The sequence below is a fragment of the Struthio camelus genome, chromosome 7 (assembly GCF_040807025.1).
Source record: "Struthio camelus isolate bStrCam1 chromosome 7, bStrCam1.hap1, whole genome shotgun sequence".
In the NCBI taxonomy this organism is placed as follows: Eukaryota; Metazoa; Chordata; class Aves; order Struthioniformes; family Struthionidae; genus Struthio; species Struthio camelus.
In genome coordinates this window covers 14,634,767-14,660,117 of record NC_090948.1, presented here as the reverse complement: position 1 = coordinate 14,660,117, position 25,351 = coordinate 14,634,767, and the positions used below count along the sequence as shown (strand labels likewise).

At 41.9% G+C, this 25,351-nt stretch overlaps 1 protein-coding gene across 13 annotated transcripts in view; it reads right to left on the bottom strand.

The window, feature by feature from the left end:
- Positions 1-6,123: 6,123 nt before the first annotated feature.
- STN1 (STN1 subunit of CST complex) overlaps positions 6,124-25,351 on the bottom strand; it is a 47,021-nt gene continuing 27,793 nt past the window's right edge. For 6 of the 13 annotated variants that reach the window (XM_068949723.1, XM_068949724.1, XM_068949720.1 and 3 more), the window contains 6 exons: positions 24,843-25,004; positions 23,450-23,561; positions 22,379-22,538; positions 15,329-15,451; positions 14,662-14,734; positions 6,149-10,554 (listed from right to left, as the gene is read on the bottom strand). In XM_068949723.1, coding sequence (XP_068805824.1) covers positions 10,397-10,554; positions 14,662-14,734; positions 15,329-15,451; positions 22,379-22,538; positions 23,450-23,561; positions 24,843-25,004 — 788 coding nt within the window. In that variant the 3' untranslated portion in view covers positions 6,149-10,396. Of the gene's footprint in view, positions 10,555-14,661; positions 14,735-15,328; positions 15,452-22,378; positions 22,539-23,449; positions 23,562-24,842; positions 25,005-25,351 lie in introns of all 13 variants that reach the window. The other 7 variants (XM_068949728.1, XM_068949730.1, XM_009672339.2 and 4 more) reach the window with 3 other exon arrangements.

Here is a 25,351-nt window from a genome sequence, read left to right as displayed (position 1 = left end):
CGTCGGGCAAGGAGTTATTTTATTGACCAAACAGGTGATCAGATGGGCCTCACAGATCTAATATAGCTACAGCCCAGCAACCCAAGTTCTGCTCCAATTATAGCAAAATTTGATGCCTGACAGAATGTGTGAGTCTCAGAACTGGAACATGACTTGAGCTTGAGAGGATTTTGTCATGCTGACAATTTTTTTTAGGTAAACAGGCATTTGGGCTGTAAATTGAAAACACTTGGATCATGAAATCAGTGAGAAAACAAAACAAGGGATGGACTTCTCTGCGCTCCATTAGCCCCATTTTTACTGCCTCTTATTAATTCATGGCATATCACTGTAGATAAGCAAAATCCCCTGAATATTAACCAGCCTATTATAGCCCAACCATTCTTTCTGTAGTGGCTCGAGTTGCTGTTTAAAGATGGCCTTTCATTCTTGCTTTTGATTTTCTGTTTGCCATAGCTAGGCAGCCTGGTCTGCCCTTGAGACAAACCCTGGGTTTTTAATATCTTCCTGTCCCATTAGCCCTGGGAGGATCTAAGGGTGCTCAGCACCTTGGAGGGAGCAACATGCCCCGTGAGCTCAGCCGCGGGGGGGAAGGGGAATGTCTCAGTGCGGTGCATGACAGATTAGCCACACAGCTCATTACTGGCAACTGGAGTTGCATGCATAATCTGCTAGGCATGGTACTAGAGATGTGCCCCTTAGGGGGGTTTTGGCTCTGATGTACAACAGCACAACACAGAGCCTTTGTTACACTTCCATCTGAGCTACTGTACTTAGAAAACTTCAGCATCTTAAAAGGGCTGCTTTCCATGCAGTTCTTCTACTTCACAGTCTCCATATATGTCTTTTGAAATGAGTGACGAGAACAGTAGAGCCTGTCTGGCATTCAAATCTCAAATGCTGAAACACAAAGCAAAATGCAATCGTCTTTCCCTACTTTTTGAAAGTGAACTGCGTCTCGACTTCTTGGGAGATTACTGCTCTTCAAATGAAATTCACACCGGGGATAAATAGGGCCAGCTAACGCGGCAGAAGAAAGCCAAAGAAACCAGCTGCAGTCCTAGCCGACTGGCCCCCCGAGCGCAGGAGCATGCTTCCTCCCCCCCAGCCTCCTCTCCTGAGAGCGCTGCTCCATCAGCCCCTTTGCACTACCTAAGATAATAGAAAAAACAAAATAATCCTTCTCCCTGCTAGCAGCGTAAGTGCTTTCCTAACAGTATCCAGCTTTTACTTACGTTATAAAAGAGAGGCTTCACCCTCTTTAGTTAAATTATACATTATCCCTTTTTGGAGGCAGCTATCTTAGTATTTAACCTTTTCATGACTAAGGTTATTTTTTAGGCCTCTCTTACAGGAGTTATGGATGAAAGACTTCCAACAATGGTCTATACATGTTCTGCTTAGGATAGTAGTAGTATATTGCAGAGTGTTTTCCATCTGAATGTACCATTGTTATGAAGGCTTTGTGGATATTTGATGACATGGTTAAGAAACAAAAAAGCAAACCGAAACCACACTTTTCTATACGTATAATATAAATGTTTGGGACAGCTGAAGTTTATCAAATTAATCACATCCCCTAGAGAAAGTAGTAGAGTTTAACTGCCAATATCCAAACTAGAACATTTGACAGGTAGACTGTGATTTGTAAAAATGTATTGATAAAACCTTATGAAAAGTTGGTCACAGGACTGCAGTTATGCCACAGATGACAAAAAAGCACAAGCTCAACACCATAAAGAGAAATCTGTAACATGCAAATCCTGCCACTTGGCAGAGGAGTGCCTTTTTATTTTATTTTATTTTTTAATTTATTTTAAGTTACCTTCAGGCAAAAGCAAAGAGGATTTGCCGACATGCAGAGGTTTCTTTAGCAGGAGCACTTTTGGACCTCCTCAGAGCAACATCATCCCATGGACAGAGACAAGTAGGGTTTTTTTTCCCCCAGTCATCCCTAGGTTGGACTTTGCTAGGCACTAATGGAGGTATTTGGAAGACCAAATACCCTATAGGATGTTTATTGCTTGGAAAAAAGAATGAGATCATCCAGAACCAGAGAACTTGTCATGGAAAGCAGAGCTACAGTTTTGCTAGCAGAGCCTGCTGTAGGTGTGCTTTTCAGCTTGGAGCAGTGCCGCCGCCTGACACACTAACCAGTTAATTCCAGTCATTTATCTGGATCCATCCCACAGGCATGTGTTAAGCCATGGCCACGCAGCACCAGGGATGAAACCCTAAAGACCCCTTCACTAACGAGAGTCTTTCTCAGCCCCTGGTGAAGCGGCTCTTTTCCTCTGCGGGCGGGTCACTAAAAGGCAGCCGAACACACATAGAGCATTCATAAGACAAGGGCAGCTTCTCCCTTAAGGACAGTTTCCTTCAGTTAGCGATACAGTGTCTAGGCAAGAAAACATCCCAAGTCTGGACAATCTACCCATTAAGGTTTACATTTAAAGTGCCAAACTTCAGGTTGCATTCACAGCAGCATCTCCAAATTGCTAGTATCCTTAAAGAAAGAGCGTTTCTGCAGTTCCTGCCTTCCCAAAAGCAGGAGACACACTTGCTAGGCACACCAAAGTTGTAGCATGTCTTTACAAAAAAGATCCCAAGCATGCTTCATTACAGACAGCAGCAAAAGTATGGTCACAATTTGCCCTTCAGAAAACTACCAGGCATTACTTGACCTCCAGAAAGCATTACATTGTCCTCGAGATTTTGATCCTCACAGGTACTTTGGTGGCCAACTCTTATTTAACCTCTAACTGTGAGCATCTGGACCAATCTTTTTAAAAAGACAAAATACCCTGCAGAACAGAGGAGCTGTTAAAGGACAGTATGGGGAAGAGCATAGAAATTACATTGTTGTATATATAAATTCATCCATGTGTTTATGATCCATGTTCTTTTACTCAAATTTTTTCCTGCCTTCATTTCCTCCTCTGCTTTCTAACTGCAGAAAATAAAATAGTACAAGTCCTTGCTTTCATTACATGCTACACCTGCTGCCTGTCCTGAAACAGATGTCTGGAGCATCATTAGCCAATTATTTCTTAGCTTTTGTCAATGGGACTGATTTCAAACATCTTTTTGCTAAATCCTCCTCTTTCTGCTTCCTCTGTACTTCTCATCCTTTCCTACATTCAGAGTTCCAACAAAAACTCCTCTCTGTATCAGTTTGTTCCTGTTATGTTTGTCCTGGATCACTGAACTCACAGAAGAACAAAGAAAGAGACTATAACTACTTTGAAGCAGGAATTAAGTTTAAGAGACATTATGGGGGGGAAAAAAGACAAGGTGAGGGAAGAAAACAATACGAATATTAGTCAGCAGTGGAGGCAGTAGTTTCACAACACCAGCTGGCTTTTTATGGTTCAGGGTTTTGTGGACGTTACAGCGAAGGAGTGTTTTCCATGCATGCAAGGACAACTCCCACGCTCTCCACGTGAATGACAATTTTGGCAAAAGGAGAAAAGCCTGATTCCCAGCACCCTTTTTGTTTCCCTACCACCTTGCATACCTGGCCAAGAAAAGCACACTTTAGAAGCAAGCAGGCCTGCAGGGCTTGGATGACTCCATTGTTGGGGGAGGCACTTGAGGGAAATGATTCCTCCCTCTTATTTCCAAATATCACCTTAATATTTGGAAGATGTCTCCACCATGGGAGGAACTGTGAACTTCCCAGGCCAGCAACAGACTTCAGCACATGCTTGAGCAGGGGGGTTGGACTAGACGATCTCCAGAGGTCCCTTCCAACCTTGGCCATTCTGTGATTCTATACTTCCTTTAATCACACTGGCTGTTACCAGGGACATATATTTGTGGGTTATCTTACCTTGTCCACAGCAGAGGTGGGAAGACTTTCCTTTCCGCTTTACTTTTATCATGGGGCAATTAAAAACAACAACAACAAAAAACAAAAAACCCAAAGAACTGTATGTCTCTGTCTAAATATTCTGTGCAGCCAGTGGCTTAGCTCCAGCCATTGTCCAGTTTTCAAGCAAGGAAAGGAGATGCTCTGGCCCGTAAATGCTAGCAGATCCACAGCTTGCTCATCCTCAGCTAGGCTGGCAGAGAGCTCCAGTTCTAGCTGGTAGGAAAGGAGTGTTCATTCTTCCAATCAATAACAAAAAGCAAGCTGAAACAAGAGCTCTAGGACATGTTGTGCCAGGTTAACTGGCACCATGCTGTTCAGTGGTTCAGCATTTGCTGAAATTTGTTCCTTTAGGTTATTTCTTTCACTAGTAAATTCCTGGCTGTATTATATTCAGGCAATCTCGTTAATCTGGGCTGGTTTCAACTTGTAAACTACTGACTAGATTATTACAGTCCCCACTGCACATCTAAAAGATATTATTGGAGAAGGGTTGGCATCCCTAACAATCAGTTTGTCAACTCTGTACCCTGATGTAGATGCTACACCTTTACCAGATTTTACCAGTTTGATTCGCAGCTCCCCCTCATCCATGTCTGCTTTGGGGTGAACTCTAGTAGGAAACTTCAGCAAAAACAGTCCAGTTGTTTCTCAAAACAGCACTGCAGAAGTAGTAGTTCTTAAGCAATAAAAGTTACAAAAGCAGGTTTCTTGGGGCTGTCTCGTGCATGGTTTTTCTATTGGTATATGATTGAGTTTCTTCTTCTTTCCCTTCAGCATGGGCACTAATTTGGGCCACCCTCATATGCCAGCGCATCTATTCTCTGGAAGCGTGTAGGGCCGTAATATCTCAGGCTTCTCAGCCACTCGTAACACAACTGGTCAACAGATTACAAAGTCACCCGCCATGGTGGGATGGAGAAGGCTGACAAACGCCCAGACACAGAGTACAATCACATCAACGTAATTTTCTTAGAAAAATCAGGCTGAAGGTAGACACATTAACTAGTAGACAAACAAACTAAAAGTCCACACCAACCACCAACTTCCCTGATCCCGTCTGTGATAAAATCTGAGCGAGGATATGAAAGCGGCAGGAAGAGGCAGATGGCTTCTGTTAAGGGTGTGGCTTGTGCTTGCTCAGGTTTTGGCAAGATACAAGTATTTGAATTTTTAATTTTAAGTATTTCACACTTGGACACCTGCTAGAAACCTGCACCTAGAAGTCTCTGAGGGTGCTCTGGGGTCCTAGGGAGCAAGGGTGTGGGAGAAGTGTTGTTTTCCTTGAAACTGCAGCTCTTTCCTGCTGCAAACTACATGGTAAGGAGGGCTCTGGACCAAAGAGGATGACATCTGCCTCTCCCAGAGCCCAGACAAGGAGCAAAGCGCTACCTGCTGGAAGCTGAACAGACTACGAACAATGCCAGGTCAGCTAAGCAAGAGTCATAAATAGAAATAAAGAGCAGGGACAAGACAGTATCAGAGGCTGGAAAGGATGTTTGAGCTAAGAAAGAGAAATGGAGCAAAGTAGAGAGGGTGGAGGTTTGACCAGAATCTGTGGTACAGGGATGTGCCATGAGACTGACTAAAATGAAGGGTCTGAAAAATGACAATTGCAGGGGAGAGAGTGTAGAGCAGAAAGAGGTGAAAGAAAATGGTGGGGAAAGACTCTGTGCCTGACAGGGCATAACTCTGGGAATGAAATCCAAGATTCCCCACTCACCATTTCCCTGCTGCCAACAAACATCCACAAAAATGTTTCTGTAATGCCAGGGCTCCTAGAGGATGGCAACCAATTACTGTTAGAACTATTCCTTTATCTCATGTGGCTGAACTTTTATTTGCCCACTAGCCTCCAGGGTTGGGGAGGGAGGGTGGAGACCTGACTGAAAGACAATAAAGAAGAAAGGAGCACCACACTGAAAAGGAAGTTTCAAAATTCAGGTTGCCCCTGAGATCTGAACTTGCTCCCTTTCCATTTAGAGCTAAGCATAAAGATACAACCTTTGCGAGGCATATCTTTTCCCCACAGGACTGCTTTCTCCCAAAGTAAACTAAACAGCACTTCTTTAACAAGCAGGTTTCCAATACCTTGTCTCATAATTATTCATGTGGCTCCATGCCTTACAGGCTACTCATTGATGAATTCCCATTCTAAATAATAAATTAGCAGCTTCTTCTATTTATGGTGTTCAGCTTTGTAATAAACAAGCACGAATAGCTCCGCAAAAGGGACAGCTTAAGATCACATAGCCAAACTTAAACTTTTTTCATTTATTAGCTTAACACAAAAACTTCATTTTTCAGGTAGTTAGTGTAATATACATTACCTCAAGGATACAAACTTACAATCCAAAGATTTGAGAACACAAACACTCAGAAATCGTTGATCTGGATTTCTATTTTTAAGAAATCATTACTTGTATTAGAGGATTTGTATTATTTATATTATTTTTCCTGGCCTCAGGAAAAATATTTGGTACAAATACAGACCAGGAGACCATCATTGCCTCGAAGAACTTGGAGTCCAAAACAAGTAGACAGGCAAAGCAATATGGATAGAAAGAAGGGCACAGAAAGATAAAGTGAAAGCAGAGAAAGATACCAAAAGAAGCAGAACTACATCCCGCTGCAGCATCTATCCGTTCAGCTGTTCCCACACAACCCCAGAGTTCTTCTCTAACACCTCCCACGGACAGATCTCAGGAGCTTTTAATGATAAATGTTAACAAAAAATGGGAGTTACACCCTATAGCATAAGGAACTGCATAATCCTCAATTTATAAAACAGGGAAACTGAGGCATGAAGCAGCCTCCTCTCTTCCCCCACTTGAGCACAGTGAGGGGACTGAGGGTAGAGTTGTTCTTCCCTTTGTTTCATTTCCAGAAAAGCAATCACCTTACGTTTTGCTAAAACAGAATATTAAGATCCTTCCGTAATTTTTATTCTCGGTCACTGCATTTCTATGAAAACATATCTTTTTAAGAAAACGTAAAAATGCGGACTGCTTTAAAAACTCCATTTACTTACCTGCCTTTTACTGTCATAACTGTTTCTATGGGAACCAGAACTGGCCATATAGCAGCCCTACAACATGAATTCTCACTTGTCAATTTTACACTAAAGTGCCACTTTCAAAGTTCTTTAATAAACCAGCAATGATTGTGTTGCTGTAAGAGTTTTTAAATTAAGCAAAACAAGAATGCGTGCTTTCACTAAATGCCCCACACAATATTTTGTAGGTGTGGTCTCCGTCTAAGAATTTTAACAGTGTGCATGATATGACTCTTTTGGTTAAGGATATGATCTTTAAACAGAGAGACAGTTTATTAGCAGTAAAAGCCCTAGTGTGTGTAGTTAGACTTACATAAAGGTGACTTATACCAACATGGGTATGTCTAGACTGCTGTCACAGAAGCACACTGTAGAGATACTGAGTAAATGGGTAAATCAAGCTACTTACTGTGCTCTGTGCTCTCACAGCTAGCTCTAGGGTACTTCTGTACAGGCATATGGTTTTCCCTGTAGGTACGAGAAGGGGAATGCACCAGACCAGGGCAAGTGTTAGTCTGTGCTGGGTGGCAACTGTGGAAAAAAGCATGCACGTTTCAGGCATAACTATTCCATACTGTTACTCAGAATTAAAATTAGCGTAGCTTGAATCTAGGCTCCTCCATTAATTTCAACCTTTCGCACACACAAAAACTGTAGGTTCCCTTGTATTCATTAATATTGTTTCCCTAAAATAACTCAAGGGAGAAAAATCTTGTCGGGCTCCTGGGGAACAATGTCCAACAGAACACACCCTCCATCACAAGACCCTCGCATTGCCAGCACGGACCAGCTTAAACAACTTCCAAGGACAGATTCTTTCCAGAGTGATTTATCTTTCTTTCCTGAGAAGACATCCTCTCGCCTCATCTCTGGGGCTTTTCAGTTGATCAGGACTTTTAAATTGCAACAGAAGTAGGGAACCATTACAGAGACACAGGCACACATTGTGTCTTTGCACCAACCTCCAGCGTGTAGAAAATAGGTAGCCAGGAGTTTTAGACACACTTTACACATAGATCTACAAAGCAGAAAGTGCAGAGTTTAAGTTGGAGGCAACAGAACACATCAGATGCTTCACGCATAACTATACGAGCTGCAAGGGACCAAGATGTAATCTTATTTTGGTATGATTTTGGTATAATTTATTTTCAAGAGACCCCGAAGAGCAATACAATCTCCAGGCTATCTTCCCCTCCAAGATTCAGCTGCACAGAGTTCCTCCCAAAAACTCACCCAGCCCACACACTTGGCTGCTACCCCCAGGAGAACCAGGGCCTTCCTCTTTTCTAAGCTAAGAGAGGAGGAGATCACCTTTCTCAGGGAGCTGGCAGTATTAAACCTTTCCCTGTAAAATCAACTTCTGCTAATAGAGCAGGACCTTTCAAGAAAACAGCCAGGTCCATCTCTTAAGTTAGACATAGTCAGATACCGGCACATCCTGCTCATCTCTACTGTTCAAGACACCTCATACTTTCTCCTTAGACTATCCCCAAACTTATGTCCTGTAGGCCACTTGTCCATAACTGAGTGGTAACACATGGTTAACTCCTGGAATGAGTCTGAACCGTAAAAGGGGAATCGATATCCCAAACTTCTCCCATGGGCAGCCTTTGTTTTAAAGCATCCTTTCCACCTGATCAGAATCAGAGCAGGAATCTGAAAGGAAATCTCCGTTGTGGCACTACGACTAGCCAGACCTTTTTGCAGGGGTAACTTATAGTTCCCCACCTCACTACCACTTCTCTCGGAACACGGGCTTCTCTCCCTGCTTTTCAGAGACATTCACAGAAAGAGAGTCTTCTACGATGCTTTCTTAATCCCTATCTCCTCTGACTATAGAGGAATAGATGGTACCTAACTCCAAACACAGCAGTAATGCTAGAAATAGTGGCAGTCCGCAGGGAAACCAACCTGAGCCCTGCAGCAAGTAGAGAAATTAAAGGGAAGTAATGACTTATACATAGTTTTTACACTATGGACAAATGCACCGTCTCTTTAAGACTGAAGTTTTCCACAGGCCTCTGAATGCAAATGCCAAATACTTCGTCATGCCTTTCTCTTAGCCTATATCTCACTGCATCCATGGCTTGGAATGAGGCATATAATATAACATCAAACCAGAGACCTGGCACACACAGGGCTACTCACTGGCTTTCCTCATGCATACGGTTTATTTTTACCTGCTAGGTCAATCCTTATAGGGCTTTACCACTAGGTCTGCCTCCTGGGAATCTGCTATTTCAACAGTTCTGGGGAAGGAGCAAAGTAGAGAGGAAGGATACATTTAATCCTTTCTACTCTTTTAAAGTTAAAGGTATCACCTTCCCATCATTAATTAAACAGATTGCTCAGACATGACCTTGCAGCAGTGAGGCCTGTAAGCTTTGAACTGTGGCACATAACAGACTTCTGATTATTCCTGGTCAAATGTCCTGCATGACAACCTTATTTAAGGCCAATGTTCTTTCATCAATGTCTTTCACCAGGCGCTGTGTTCCTCTGCAAGCATAGATATGGATAGTATTTTTCCCAAAGGTGACAATAAAGGAGAAGACACAAAAGGCAACAGGGAACCCTGAGATTGCAGAGGGTCGTGCTGACTTTGGCATTTTCTTCATAGCATCTGATTTATGGTTTACCATTTGTGATGTAGGAAGCAATTTTTAAAAATCCAGCAAAACAATGGCTGATTTGCGAGACTTCTGGTCTGAACAGAATCCACAACAACATGCATGAGTAGTGCACCCTGTAGCTAGGGAAATCCAAACATGCTTTACAAGCAGTGGGTGAGTTGTAGGTTGGGGAAGGGATGCATTCCTGAATATTACTTTTCTGAGGAAGATGGGGACTGCTTTAGTAGTGGAATTGCTGTGCACCTTCGGGAATACATACGGACATACATGGTACGTCAACATTGCCAGGAAGGACAGGCAAACCTTTTGATTGTTCGCTTGCATGTAGTTCTCCAGTTATTATAAAGCATACATAAAAGAAAGATCCATAGATCAATGGAAAGATCACAAGAGCAATGTTTAAGCCAGCAAGATAAGTCCTGACGTGACCACTGCTGTAAACAGCGCTCTTTAGCGCTGACTTCTCTCTAGGGCTAACTGGATGTACATGTGGGGAGGGACATGTCACACCTTACTGCTAGCCAGGGAACGACATACACACAGGGAAGAAGCCCAGTTTCTTTTCCAGCTCCCTTGCTGGACTGAGATGTCCAGGATGAGTTTGATACAACTTTCTAGGAACAGAAGAAGTCAGCAAGAATTTTAAGACAAAGTATTTGGATAATTCTTCTCAGGAGCTGGACAACAATAGCCTCTGCAGAATCAGGATGCTATCCTTTTTAACCAGATCACATTAGGTAATAGCAGCTTTCCAGTGTCAGAGTTCCACCTCAACCGCTCCTTCTTCCCTACTTTACCCTGAATGACTCAGGAGCTAATGTATCTTATCTTCTCTCTTTAAAAGGCCACATAGTATCCTTCCATAGTGCTGACAATATCGCTGTTACTCTCCAGCAGTTCCAAGACACGGTGCATCACCACTTCAGCCACATAGGGGTTGTAGCTCTGCCGAACGCAGCTCAAGACATGAAGGAAGTGGCAGCCTTTTTCAGCATCTGCAGAAACAAAGGAAAATGCATGGAAGCATTGGCGGAAAGACCTCAGTCTCTAACTGCCCCCTATTAAGCATTATGATCCAGATTAGTCATGAACAAACTACAGCTGTCAGATGACGAATACCTAGGTAGCAAGGCAGAATACCTAGGTACTAAAGTAGAGACGCATGTATTCAGAGGGAAGAGATCCACTCTGCATTCACAGTTCTCCAACTACTGAATGCTCCCACTGACCTTGCTAAGAAGTGCCAAGGTTGTAACGCTAGCCATGAGTGTAAGCAACTGCCAGTCTTGCAAACTCCAGTATGCAGGGCTCATACTGTACAGCCTGATGATAAGGATAATGACTTAAGGGTACCCCCACTGTCCCATTACGCAAACTGTCCAGTTGCTGCAACTGCAGTTCATTCAGAACAGAAGAAAACATGTGAAAATCCTTTTGCCTTTATCCAACTTAAAAAATGTCTACAGTAGAAGGGAGGCCCAGGGCCAGACGTGACTGCTTGCCCAATGCTGGCATCTAGCGGCAAAACTGTTACAGTGCAACTTTCATTCACTCAGCAATGCAATCCCGTCCCTGCCCTGCAGACTCCTCAGGCAATTATGGAGCAGAAGGTCACAGACCTTCAGTATTAAATTTTATCTCCTTTTAAGAGGAATGAACCCTGAAAATATACAAGAGAACAAAAATGTAAAAATAATCCCCTTTCCTAGAGGGCAAGCCAGAGACAGAGGTCATTAAAGGCTGCACTACCGCACGCGGCTGCTTTATCCTCCTCTTTGTTCGGGTGACTGCCTGGTGGAGCCATTAGCTGAAGCTTAACTGGCCCTGTCAACGTTTTCCCCAACAGCTCCTGCGAACCCACTCATTGCCAGTGCTGCAGGCTCCCAGCCTCCTCCACGTGCTGAACTCTACAACAGAGATTTCTCTCTCCTCCGTGCCTAGCAATGGGAAACTAGCATGAGACACGTTAGCACAAATGACTTTCTTCCTCCTCAACTCAGATGATACAAGGGAAGTTTGATAAGGGTACTGAGAAATCTGCATGAAGGTCTGGGGCCAGGGAGGTCTGCATCCTTTGTTGTTGCCCCTTTTGTTTCATTTTAGCAAAATCCTGCACCCCAAAACAGCTGTAGAAGCTTCTGGGAAAGTCATTGGTAGAAAGGCGGGGGCGCTAAGAGCTGTCAAATACACAGTTCAGGAGGAATGAGGCTGTGATTCAGGCAAAGAATTTCTTTTCTGTATTTCTTTTGATAAGATAGTCCGCGGTATAGTGTAATGGAAGACCTTAGGGGCTGGTAGCCAAACATGGACCCATCATCCTAGAACAGATAAGTGCAGAGAACAGAACACTGTGGCTATCTGGTCTTAGCGACTGTTGTTGCAAACAAAGTGGGTAGCTGCATTTTGCCTTAGTCACAAGAAGGTCAGAGTACCCCTCCCTGATTTACAGTAACTTAGCTTAAGTCATGAGGAATTAAATCACAGTGACTCAAGTGTTACCCAACAGCAGAATATATAGCCTCTTCCCAGGTGTTGGTAGAAAATGGCATTTTGGGGTAGCTGCAGATATCTGGGTGTGTACAATCACTAAGTAGCCCAGAAACATTCCTAGGCTACTCCTAGAAACAATTGACTTCAAGGGAACATACTCCTTGCAGTGGGAGAAATTAAAATGATGCCGTCCTAAAAACTTCCTTCTTTTTTGACATACAGGGATTTAGCTTTTGTCCATCTCCTGAGGTAAGTTAGGCTCTGATTAATTGTCTTGCCTCACTACCAACATCAGGTGAGACAGTTATACAGTCATGGGCACCTGCCACAAAGATATGCTTTGGACATGTTAAATGTAACTTTAAGTGGCTCTGTCTTATCATCTCTGCTATTAGCCTCATCTGAGCCTAGAAACAGAGCCGATATGACAAGAAAAGAAACAAGTTTGGATGAAGTCTACCATTTTGCAGTTCAGTCTGGAAACAGTGTTGTCATCCCCTTCCAGCTGTCTTAAGCCTCTAGATAGACCCAGAATGGCTTCTCATAAGGGCATTTAAGATCAGGTTATTTAGAAATACAATTAGAACCATGGACTAGAATTGTCACGTAGGCATATGACAGATCAGGTTTTGTAGAGCTTTGAGTAGTCATGTTGAAAATTTATTTTTCATTTGCACAATAATTCCAGGCAGCCGGGTTGGGCCTGAGAACGTGTCACAGTTGAAGTAATGGGGTGAGGCATTGCCTTGAAAACTGGCAGAGAAGTAACTAACTGATCAAAGAGTTTGGTTTTATCATAAATCAGTCTTCCTGTCATGGAAGATTAATACTGCTCTTGATGGAAACTGGGCAAGAGTTAATTGCAAGAAACAAGCAAAAGCTCTTGGTGTTTTAGCATGCTCACATTTTCTCACTAAGAGCCTGCTCACTAGCCAAGGCCAAGCAGCTGGTTAATATTGGCATCTGACCACCAGAGGGGGTTCAACAGTTAGACTAGAGCTCTGCTCTGGCATTCAGTGATGATAAAACGTCCTGTTGATTTTGATTGAAGTTTTGGGGGTTTCTTCCTCCCTCTTTTTTTTTTTTTTTTTTTTTTTTTTTGAGAAAGTACACACTGGTTATTTCTGATTTGATCTTTCACCAAATTTCAACCTTTCCAGCCAATGACATCAAAATCTTCTATTATCAGTGACCAAAACAATAGAACAGTCTTTCTGAAAGCCAGCAGAGAGACTAACCTGGAAACTGTGCTCTTTACAGCTAGTAACTGCACATAGATGGAAAGCTGCACAGAGAACAAGGGGCTCTGTAAAGCAGTCGCTTTTCTTTCCCTGTTCAATAGGAGAAGTATGGCTTTGAGGACTCGGGACTCTGCAAAGTCATTTCTGTGACTCTTTCAGTTCTCAATTTTTCTTTGCCTTAACTCCCACTATTGACTGAGAAAGAAGAGGGATAAAAAACTTCTCAACATCTCATGAAGCCCTAAGAAGACTTCAGCAGGGTGGTAATGCACAGGAGGGGAGTGAAACGCGAGGTAGTTGCTCAGTGCTCTGTGTCAACCATGCAGAGATTCTGGTCATTAGCAGGACACATCACCTGTGCTCAGTAGCTTATCTGCTCTCCCCTACTCCCTCAAAATACTTTTTACCTCTGCTCCCAAACCTTGCCTACAGTAGCATCACTGCTGACGGTAGCTAACTGCAAAATCAAAGTATTACCACTTCACTTACCCTTTTTTCACCGCAGGATGACCATCATATTTGGGGTCCTACTAGCATTATTGTTAACTATGACAGTATAAGGATATAAGTAGATTTAAGATTCTATACCTTGTATTCTAGGCAGTCATTTATTCTGTGCATCTATAGTGCATCCTAGCCCATAAATACCTGCATTCTAGCAGCAAGCAAGTGATCCCCGCTGTCACGTTCTGCCCCGTCAGTTGAAAAAAAACCTCTGTAGCACTGTACAGGTGTAATTAGTAGACATCTAAGTCAAGCACAACCTATCACTATGGCAATAAAACACAAAACACATGAGGAACAGGGATAATTTGGAAGCCATATAAGGTATATGTCTTTATGAAAGACTGAAAACACCTACTTGCACAGAACAACTACCTAAGCTCTATGCTCAGTTAAAACCTGAGCATATCCTAGTGACAAAAATAAATTTCATTGTTGACTTAATGGACACAGGGATTTCACCTTTCTACACTGTCACTTTTGCGACAGCTCCCCTGTAGAAACTGAGCTAGCAAGGTTTGCTATTTATCCGCAGAACAAAGCAACAGCTGCCAGGTGCTGATCTACACTTCACTGCATTCGGTTCCTCCCAAAATCTAAGTATTCCCAGAAGATGTAAATCCAAGATAACGGCTGCTCATTTCAGATCTGAGACATTTGTTTCCTGTTGGGCATGCCTCCTACCTCTCTTCTCATGCTCACAGGAAGATGCTCCTGCATTTCTGCTTTCAGCTACACCGATTAACTATACCAGCCACTTAGCTCTGAGCTCAGGGTAAAGGATAAGAATTGTATCTAATCCAGCAGCAGGAGGAGATATTGTCATGAATGTCAGCATCAGCTCATCAGGGACCTGATCACACTTACGCCTGGGTTTTCGACAGTCTTCCTTAATGATATCAAGGGTCACTTTAAGCAGCTCCTTATCATGGTCAGTTACCTGGAAGAAACAAAAGAAACTGGCAGTTTACAGCAGTCTGTTTCACAGCAGATGGAAGGACCGTTAAAAAGGAATCCAAAGCCTTGGCGTCTTCTAAACTAACACTGTCATAACTACAGTCTGCATGCTTTGCTGCCTCCAAGATTAATCATGAATGTTAAATCTTCAGTTATTTTGTTAGTACCTTTAGTAGCATTCATGAGTTAGGTGAATAACACGATATATAAGAATCAATCCCAGAGGAGGGTGACTGACTCCACAGAACACTAAGTTTCAACCTATCCCTGATAAAGAGACCTGTCCCAGGTCTCAGACTTCAGCGCACCCTGCCACGTCAGTGCACGGTTCAGCAACTCAATGAACACAGGCTGCGCCTGGAAGAGCTGCAGTAATGAAGACTGGTGCTGAGTTACACAAAAAACAACTCAGTGGATGATGCAGAGGTAAAAGTGAAGAAAGCAGCGCATAAGCCTTCTGAATAAAGACTGCATTTGGAGGTCCAGCTTCCCCTTTTGAAACATTTCTACTGTTTCTAAGACTATGAAATACAGTCATGCCACAGAACAGGCTTGCAATCACAGCTCAGTTCCTTACATGGTACAAGTCCTTAGAGCTACTGGGCTTCTGGAAAACCATTCCTTTTTCTTGTAGCATCCTCACTGCTTCCTTAAAAACAGTGTGAATCTGTTTGGAGCTTGGGTCACTTTTTGAATCCACCTGCACAGAGGAAAAAGGAATGAATTAGGTGGTGAGAACTCTCAGCACTTCTAGAGTCAACAGCAAAAGCTCCAGCTGGTTTCAAGAGGGAGAGGGATTCAGGTGATGTTAAACAATTAGGTGATGTTAAAATATTTTTCTTCATTTAATAATTCACAAATCATATCTGTTGTATATAAACTAACCAACATCTCAGGCTTTAAAGAAACACCAGAAGCTTGTTGTTCCTTAACAATAGCACGATCCTAACTGCCTTCTTTGTATAGAGTAGCTACTTGATTAAGTATTGAGAACTCTCTTCTTTGGGAATAGGCTTGTATAGGTGAAATGGGAGGAAGATAGGAAGATCAGTGCTTTGTAAGATGGCATTCAAGAGGAAAGAGGAATTCAAGCACTGGGGACTGGATCCCAATCTCTTGATTTGAAACTGAGGCACTGTTCAAGGAACTGGTAAGAACATTTTGGGTAAGAACAATACTTATTTTCTGTCTCCCATTTTATTCACATTCTGGTCATGCGCTCCAGAATTTCTCCATAGTGGAAAGGAAAAGCTAAAGGATATAGAAGACAGGTATACAAGAAGATCCTTGGGAGAAGATAACAACAAAACAGAGGAATAAGCTTTGAGGGCAGGTGGGAAGCAAGAGCCTCTTGTGGAAGAACAGCGCATCTGAAAGCCCAGAACAAAGAAGGGGATTTGAAACAGAGGGTCCTGTGTTTGGGACACTGCTAACAGAGTAAGAAGGAAGCAAAAAAACCAAAACCAAAAAAAAAATCAGGGAAAAACTAGATTTTTTTGAAAGTAGAGCAGAGCTAAGGTGGAATGACAGCTAGTGAAGTAAAAGGAAATAAAGGCTCAGCTGTGGAGAGGAGAACATATAGGTAGGTAAGAGCAAGACCATGATCTGCTCTTTAAAAATCTCTCTGTATCCTATGTCCTTCAATCTCCCATTTATCTATGCAGACTGCTTCAGTTCCCCAGTTGTTGCTTTCTCATCTATTGAGAGCACATTGTGCTCACTGTGGTTTTGAGAACAAAGCTAAACTCCTTCCCAGAAACCAATGCATGATGGATTGAACCAGACCACATCAGAGCAACCAAAGCAAGATTTGCCATACCATTTTTTCAGACACTACTATAAATGCTCCTGTCTTGTCCTGAACAAAACTATCAGACTTCACAGATCCTGCTTCACTCACTAAATGCACTCACGGGAACCTTGGGAGTGAAACAGGTAAACACCATGCACTAGAATGAATTCACACAGATACTTAATAACACACAGACACCAAGTTAGCGATGGAACAACTTTTTGCGGAACATCAATTCCATCCATTCATAACTCTCTAGTAAAACTCAGACTACTTCCAAGCCTGGGAACTGAAGTACCTAACCAGGAACAGTTAAAATCAGAGATTCAAAGTAAAACTCGGACTACTTCCAAGCCTGGGAACTGAAGTACCTAACCAGGAACAGTTAAAATCAGAGATTCAATAGGGATATTAGCTTTAGCATAACTCACACTTTTCTCCATCCCTTTCCTCCAGCTAATCCTGAGTGTTCCAACAGGGTACAGTCATGTCTCTCTCTCTCTCTGTGTCCCACAACAGCTAACTGGCTTTTTCCTCTCAAATTGTCAGTCAAAATAATTGCCTAATATTTTAAGCTAATTAACACAGAACAATGGCTATTATTCTCAGTCTTCATTTATCCTGAAGTTTCTTCCTGTTCCAGACTGAAGAAGGATAGACAGAAGTTTGCCTGCCCCACTATCCACCACAACTATGTCAGTTTGGATAATGGAGATTACTTTTAACCTTACATCCTGACACCATTCCAGTCATAGTGTTATTACCACTACCATACTTCTCTCCTTAGTGCCTCTTCTGGCAAACTTCAGAAACAAACATGAAATGTAGCTGGAAGGGTTTTGTAAATGAGAAGTACGGATGTTGGCTCTCATGGAAAAGCGTATTCTTCTAGCCATACCAAAATGCATAGACTCTGCCCTCATCTCAAATGCAGGAATAAATTTTCAAGAATCTAAGAAACTGCCAGCAAAGCAGCCACCTCAAGACCGATCAATTTTTAATGTGAAAGCAAACATTCAGGGGGAGAAAAAGATAAAAATATCTCCAAAAAAAGCACAATAATTACTCATTTTGGTTTAACACTGAGATCCCATCAGTAAAGGGAAATAATTAAAAACAGACTCCGTGTGAACTGACACATAGCTCAGCCCGGATGGATATTGAAACAGAATCACTAAGAACATACGTCAAGAGATTGACGGAGAGAAGGCAGAAAGGCAGGCTTGGGTGCAAGAAAATAAGTAGGCAGCTGCCACATATCAGCACCCTCCCATACACGCTGCAGAGTCCATGCGAAGAGGCTGCACAGCAGAAGGTCCGTTCCCAAAGAACAGATGAGGGCTCCTGCCCTCTTCAGGGGCTTTGGTTTTATCCTGCAGTGACGGGAAAAGTTATTCTTTCTGAGGATGCTCTAGAACATGCTGTCTCCTCTCCATCCCTCTGGGCAGAGCAACAGTTTAGGAGTTCCTTTGCAAACACGTTCTAAAATTATTTAATGGGTTCTTTTGGTGTACCTAAAATATCCCCAGCCTCTTATCCCACAACTCCCCCCAAACTTCTCTGTTTCCTAAAAATCAGTAGTATTCCTCCCAAATACTTTATCGCTTGCTCTTATTCCGATTTCTTCTGGACTTGAAACACCCCCTTAGAGCCTCTATACACTGATGCTTGTGAGCTTGTCTATCAAGCAGAGATCTAGAAGAGACTGGACAAGCTCAAGTAGAGAAAACCATTAAAGACTATTAAAAACACATACTATTTCTGGCCTAAAGTCCATGGTGACTACTGTACTGATGAGGCTATGCAAAAGCAGAAAGAAGGAATCTGGGACCATGAACTCATATGTGATTTCACATCCCTGCTTTTATTCCAGGAGGAGAATGAAAAATGCTCGCATTTCAGGATTTATAAAGATGTGTCATAGCTGCAGATGCAGGTAATTCTGAGTCACAGTTTATTAAGCATTATTTCACTTTTACAAAGCTTTTTGTCTGAGAAATTTAAAACATTTGCAAGCAATTTAACTGCTGATCCAAAGCACTAGCAAGAGCATTGATTCCCTTGAATTTTGGATTTACCCATCACAATTTTCACATCTTTGTTTTCAAAGTGCCTCCCTTATGAAGTTGTACATCCAAACACAGGAGCACCCTTAAATTATTCATCATTTTTGTATAAAGTGTTTTTTCCCCAAAGAAATAGAAGTAGCTTTTAAATATAGGTTTTACCACCACCACCCTCCCACCTATGGCCAACCATGGTCTTTGTAGCAAAGCCACAAGAAAAATCCATGTCTTCAGAATTAAGTTGGCATTTTAATCACTGTCTTCCAGATGACGGGCTTCACACTGCTTAGTGGGCTCGTACCACACACCCAGTTATTCTCAGGTCTTTAAAACAAGACAAACTCCCTGCACAATAAATAATAGGTCAAAGAATGAAGTGATACAGGAACTAGTCTCTCCATTCAAAATGCTGAAAGTATGTAACCTTTGGCTCATTATGAATCACACCTACATGGTGTTAAAGTTTCCTGGTGTAACCACACACGTGGTACTACTCACAGAAGTTGCCCTTTGCAATTTCTCCTACAATATTTAAGCCTTGGCTTAGAAAGGTGACAAGTTTAGTAACAGTGATTCTGGACATGTCAGTCCTGAAGCCCTATTACAAGTTTTGCAATATATATTTATATATATTTTTATATGGATATGTGTAAGGCAGTGGTAGAGCTTGTTCAAGAGGCAGGAAGACAAGCATGTAGTGTCAGTAATATATAATGAAGGACACTGTTATACCTACAAGATAACGTACAGGCCCACAGTAAGTATGAATGACACTGTAAAACTCCCTGCTTTAACTATGTGTCATTGTTGACCTTGAGATAATATTCAAATCAAGAGAAGTACAAACAGCAGAGTCAGGAAAGCATAATCCAAATCATGTGTCCAAGCTAGTAACACACACAAACTGGGATGGTGTTACTAGAACAGCACACACTGTAGTTTCAGCATGAAGGAAGTGCATAAAAACATTCCATCAAGGCTGCCTGGTTGCAAGTCATATTTATTCCAGTTTGGAAACTGGATAGATCAAGTTCATACGTAGTTTTCTTTAAAAAGGAACCAGAGGCTGGTCCATCTGCCAGACATAATTGTCTAAGTCCAGCAAGTAAACTTTTTAAGTTCACTAAGCGCAAAATGACGTTTCCTTGATTTCTTGCTTGCAGCCTTCCTTGCAGTACCGATTGCTCCAATCTCAAAAGCCATTTATTTATGCGATAAGGGAAAGGCTTGGGGATAGAGGGAACACCAATTATGTCAAATAACACTGCACTAGTTTTAAAAGTCCTAAAATAAAAATAATAATATTTGAAAAAATTGTTTAATAAAATAAAACTTTTCCTTCTTCCTCTGTAGACTATAAAATTAAAAGTTCCCTGGATATGTCTGAGCAGAGGACATGATGAGAGCTCTGCCACATACATCTGCTAGAGAGATTTATTCCAGAGGGCCAGATGCCTACGCTACTGGGGAGCCTTTAGGACTGGAATTAGGTACTGTGCCACTAGGACAGGAACGGAAGATGGCAGGGCTCAGGCGCAGTAATGCTGAAAAGACAGACAGAGGTGCTGCCTACCTCAAACTATCTCAGCTACCTCCTTGCATCTTCACCCCCTGCTTCGCTCTGCTGCCAGTGACTCCATAGCAGCTCCTTTCCATGGAGGAAATATTCCACTGGGAGATATCCTCCCACTGTTAGGAACACTGTGCAAGTACTTTAAAAGTTGGGAAAGAGATGAAGGGGGTGCACCACATCTCCTAGGATCACAGGGAAAGGAAAAGAGGAGCAAGAAAAGCATTTAACAGCAGCTATACTGGAGCACTGGAATCAGAAAAAAATAGATCAATTAAACATCGAGATAACCCAGCCTTTCACATCCAGGAAAAGTGCAAGGAGTGAATGAGTGTGCATATTTTGATGTGGTTTATGGTTTACAGTTTGGTCCACTCATTTGGCTCCTGCCATGCCACACTGGCATAAAATACTGCCATTCTATACTACCTGCACTGTTTATAAGTTTGGTTTGAAGGGGGTGCAAATCAGAAGATTACAGAGGGGAAAAGAAAGGAAGAGGGAGAGAAACCAGGTCTATCACACTTATTCTGGTGGCCCAAACTGGGTACTTGACCCTTTGCCAAGACAGAGCAGTGAAACAATGAGATGCACTTCCAGCGCATTACTAGGAGCTCACCTTAAGGCACTCGGGTCATGTGACAACTGCAGGTTCTTTCTTATGCAAAGAGATAAAAGTCACTTTGCAAAGAATTAATACCAAAGGGTAATATGGAAAACTGCAGTTTCTTAATAAGCACCTGGGTGCCCAAATTCCTGGGACATATACTCACACCTTTGCATCAGGGTCAAGAGCAATAGCTAGTAAATATTATGGCAGCTCCTCAAGACTGCTAACAATGATGATGCTACCTTGTTTTTGTTGGGATTTTGTGTTTTTCTGCTTGTTCTTCACCAGTTCCTATTTTAAATGACTTTGCAAGTCATTCTTAATGATCTTTCTATAAACGCTGAAACTTCAGAGATGGAAGTTTCCTGTATTAGTCACAACGACCACTACTTCCCTTAATGTAAAGTGTTTATGGACTTTTAATACTGTTCTAGCTGCTTTAGAAAATTCTCTGTCCCATGTTTGATATTCTAATACCAAACTTTTCTGTCACAAACCAGAGTACCTCCTGTCCTTGCTTATATCCATGATTTCTTTAAAGCAAACAACAAAAATGCCTTTAATGAAAATAAAAGAAACAGCAATCAGGAAGCAGCAAGAATAGAGCTACTTTTCATTATTATCTTAATTCAGTTACAGGGGACTTTCTAATTTTTTTTTTTGTTTGTTTTTTTAAGAATTCAGCAGACATCTGACATTAACGTAATACGGCACATTAAACTTCACAACGCATAGCAGAGCCAGGCAGTGAAAATGACTGCTACGGTTTTATTTCTCTACAGAAAATCCCCAAAAGTAAACAAGTGAGTCATACTTATAAGACTCTGGTTTAATAGCTTGAGTTGCCATTGGTAACATGGTTAAAGCTGTAACTCTGTTACTTTTGCAGAAATTTACCATTTCGCAACAGCTGAGAATCTGGCTTGTGATTTATCAAAATAACACAGAGTAATATAAAAACATGGTACAAAATAGCCTTTGTTCTATTTCCCATTCTGAAGTTAGTCAAGATAACGCTATCTTATTGGAAAGCTTCTTATTTCTGAGTGGTTTGTTTACATGCAGTTCTGATGTAAATTAAATTCCACCTTCTGTTCCTTGCAATCATGGCCTTTCACAGCTAGGGATGTCCAACACGAGAAACGTTTAACACAGTGCAGTTGTTCATCCACTTGCTATAACTTCCATTCTAAAGTCGCATCTATATTAACATACTGAGCTTCAAATGAGAAATAAGACAGGGCGTCACTACACCCTTCTCTTGGTCACATGCAGAATCTTGAACATCTGCTCCAACCAACTCAAGTGTCTTAAAGGGTCCTCCTTTTCTGATACTTGCCACTGCTCATAGAACTAGACAGCTGGCACCTGTTGCAGGCTCTGTAAGGTTACTCAGCCCTAATACAAGACTACCCTCAACAATAGTTTTCTCATGCCTTTCTTCAGCCCAGTTTTAAATGTCTCAAGTGATAAGGTTTCATAAGTCCTGTAAAAAATAAGCACCAGTCTCTTATCAGGTCATCTATGCTATAAAAAGTACAAGGCAATATTTTCTCAGCTAAAAGCTTGAAATAGTTACATTCACTCACCTCCTGACTGCTGGGACTGGGTAGAGGCTGACGGGCCAGCGACACCAGAGTATCAATTGTTTCCAGCTCCTGTTGGTAGAAGGTCTGAATTCTGTTTTGTAGCAAGAAGCCTTTCACTTTCTCACACAGCATATTCGAGAAATCCATACACCCTGGGCCACTACAAGGATACACGGAACACGTCAAAAAGTAATACGCTACCAACATTTTTTAGAACAACTGCCTGAATGTAACCTGGTTTTCAAATGCCAAAAGGCATTTTACTGTCCTTGAAGAATCTTACACTAAACCCTTAATTAAAACAGACAATTTTTATGTGCATTGAACATTCAGCTGTTCCTCTTCAGTCCTTTTGTGTAACATTATTGGGATTTAAGATCTGCTGTCTCTGAAGCCACACTGCATGCCAATAAACATCCAGGTACCCTTAAACGGAATACTGAAGCTGGTGCCTGACTTAGTTTATTGAGGTTATGCCTTCATGATTGGAAGATGACAAGGACTGCAGAGTCAAGAGCATTTTGACAGAATAGCTCCCTATCTTTACACATAAAAGAAAATCAAGCAAGGCCACTCCACCATCTAATTTGTTGATCACATCCCCAAACCCCAACTTACTGCACTAGATATAAGAGGTCTGCACATGGTATTTTGCTACCTTCTTATTACTCACTTTGCTTGGAGTGTTGTACTTCTTTTCTCAAATTATGGGCGGGTACTCCATGTATGGATCATAATAGAGCATTGGAACAGGTTGCCCAGAGAGGCTGTGGAGTCTCCATCCTTGGAGATACTCAAAAGCCATCTGGATAGGGTGCTGGACAACATGCTGTAGACAACCCTGCTCGAGTAGCGGTGGGTGGACTACATGATCTCTAGAGGTCCCTTCCAATCTCAACCATTCTGTGATTCTGTGATTAATTCTTTCGGAGAAAAGCAGGCTGCTACTTTTGTTTGTGCTCAGTCTAAATCAGTGGGACTCTGTTCTACCTTTCCCCGCAGTTATTACAATAACAAATAATAATAAAATCCCATACTTTGCTCCGAGACCAGTCTGGATAACACGTTTACCTCTGTGCCCCGTCTGGGCCTCGGAAAGGTTTATCGTAAACTTCTCTATAGAGACAGGGGAGCTCCAGCATTCTTGAAATCTGAACATCACACACAGGATCATCCACTCTATCTGGAGCGGTGAAAAGAACATACAGATTGGCCAGGGTTGCCATACCAGTCTTTTAAGCAAGTATACCTGAGGCAGTACGGAAGAGTTTCACATGTCACTACTATAATGGCATATTTTGTTCTCTGTTGCTTTTATAAAATCAAAATCCACAAAGGCTACTCCCACTTTCACAGCTTACAAGGAGGCAAATGACTGCTGTAATGCATTGAAGACTACGTTTTTGTCTGACAACTTATTTAACTGCAATTTATGATTTCTATTTACCTTTCAGCAGCCTTGATACATTAGACGAAGTAAGAAAATGGTAAGGAGCTTTATTTGGACCAATGTGAAAGCAATTTAGAGGCCATTTGAACTGAATGGCTCTCCTTCAGTGAAACAATAGTATTATTATCAGCCTTTGAATGGGTTATATATTTATAAAGCTCCTATTTGGAGAGAAGGGTTGAATTCCCTCTCAGATTTTAGCTAGTGATGAAAAAGCTACAAACTTTTTGCCTGATCTAGGCAAGGTTTTTAAACGAGGTTTTTTTCCTTCACACCAAAGGAATCATTTCAATATTGTCCCTGAAAGATTTAATAGAGAAAAATCAACTTTTACACAGTAACACATTAAGGAGAAAAGTGGTTCTGTAACTGGGAAGTTCCTAGGATATATATAACTGACTGCAGAGAACTGCTGTCCAAACAGCTCTCAGATAGAGGGTCAACACCTAGAGAACCATGCCCGAGTGACTTCAGGTGAGGAACTCTTCTCAGTCATTCTGCAGAGCCAAAGAGTTCAGGAGAACTTGGCCTTCATGGTATAACGTCATCATAAATTGCTGTCTGCCCATAAAAAGGATTACAGAGGCTGTTACAAACGTTAACTGTTTCTCCAAAGCAACTAACACTCTTGATGAAACGTGACATAAAAGATCACCAGTTCCTCTCCCAGGGATTTTGGCTGTTCTACTTCAACACACAGAAAATTGAAGCGCAAGTCACTGTGCCAGGTACCCAGTCCCGGTATCCAGATAACTAGAATGAATACAACAATGCTATCTTTTACAAGTTTTTCAAGAAAGCCTCATTCACAGGCAGTCTAATCCCACACATTAAATAACGTTTGCCAGCCTTACACTGCTAGGATGAAAATGAAAGAATACCGATCAAAGTCTCATTGGAAAAATGACATGCCAGAAAATAAAGTGGTAATTGTTCAATGAATTACATACTGTTTGGGTCTTCTTATAAATTCAGACAAACAAGTTGCATATATCACAGGTTCATAACACTCACAAAAAGATGAGGCCTGAATTTCTCTCTGCTGTCTGTAGGTTCGGATGTGACCTCTGACCCTGATAACATCCCCAATCTGCAGCTTGGTTTTCTGGCTCACCATTTCCTGGAGTTTCTTCATCTGTTCAAGCACATTAAGACTGCTAGGTGTACTTGGACAAGCTGCAAAAAAGTGGGGGAAAGGAGATGAGGCATTACAGTCAAAAGGTCTGTACCCCTGCATTTTTCCAAAAGCTTAAGCGGCAGTCATATTGCTAAAAATGGTTGAAGTCTCAGGCTCCACACATCCTGGGCAGCAAAACTTCTGAGTATCTATTTTAGTTTACAGTATTACATTTACTTAAATAGTTCACCTAGAAAAGGAGGAAAAGAGAGAAAATGCCAATTCATCATTCTGAAAGCGCCCTAAACGGGTTGAAAACTGGAACATTTTAACTGCAAATGGGAAAAACTCATGTTGTCATGCTAAAAGGAAGGAGAGGGAGGGAAAAAACGTCAGCTGAACTTTT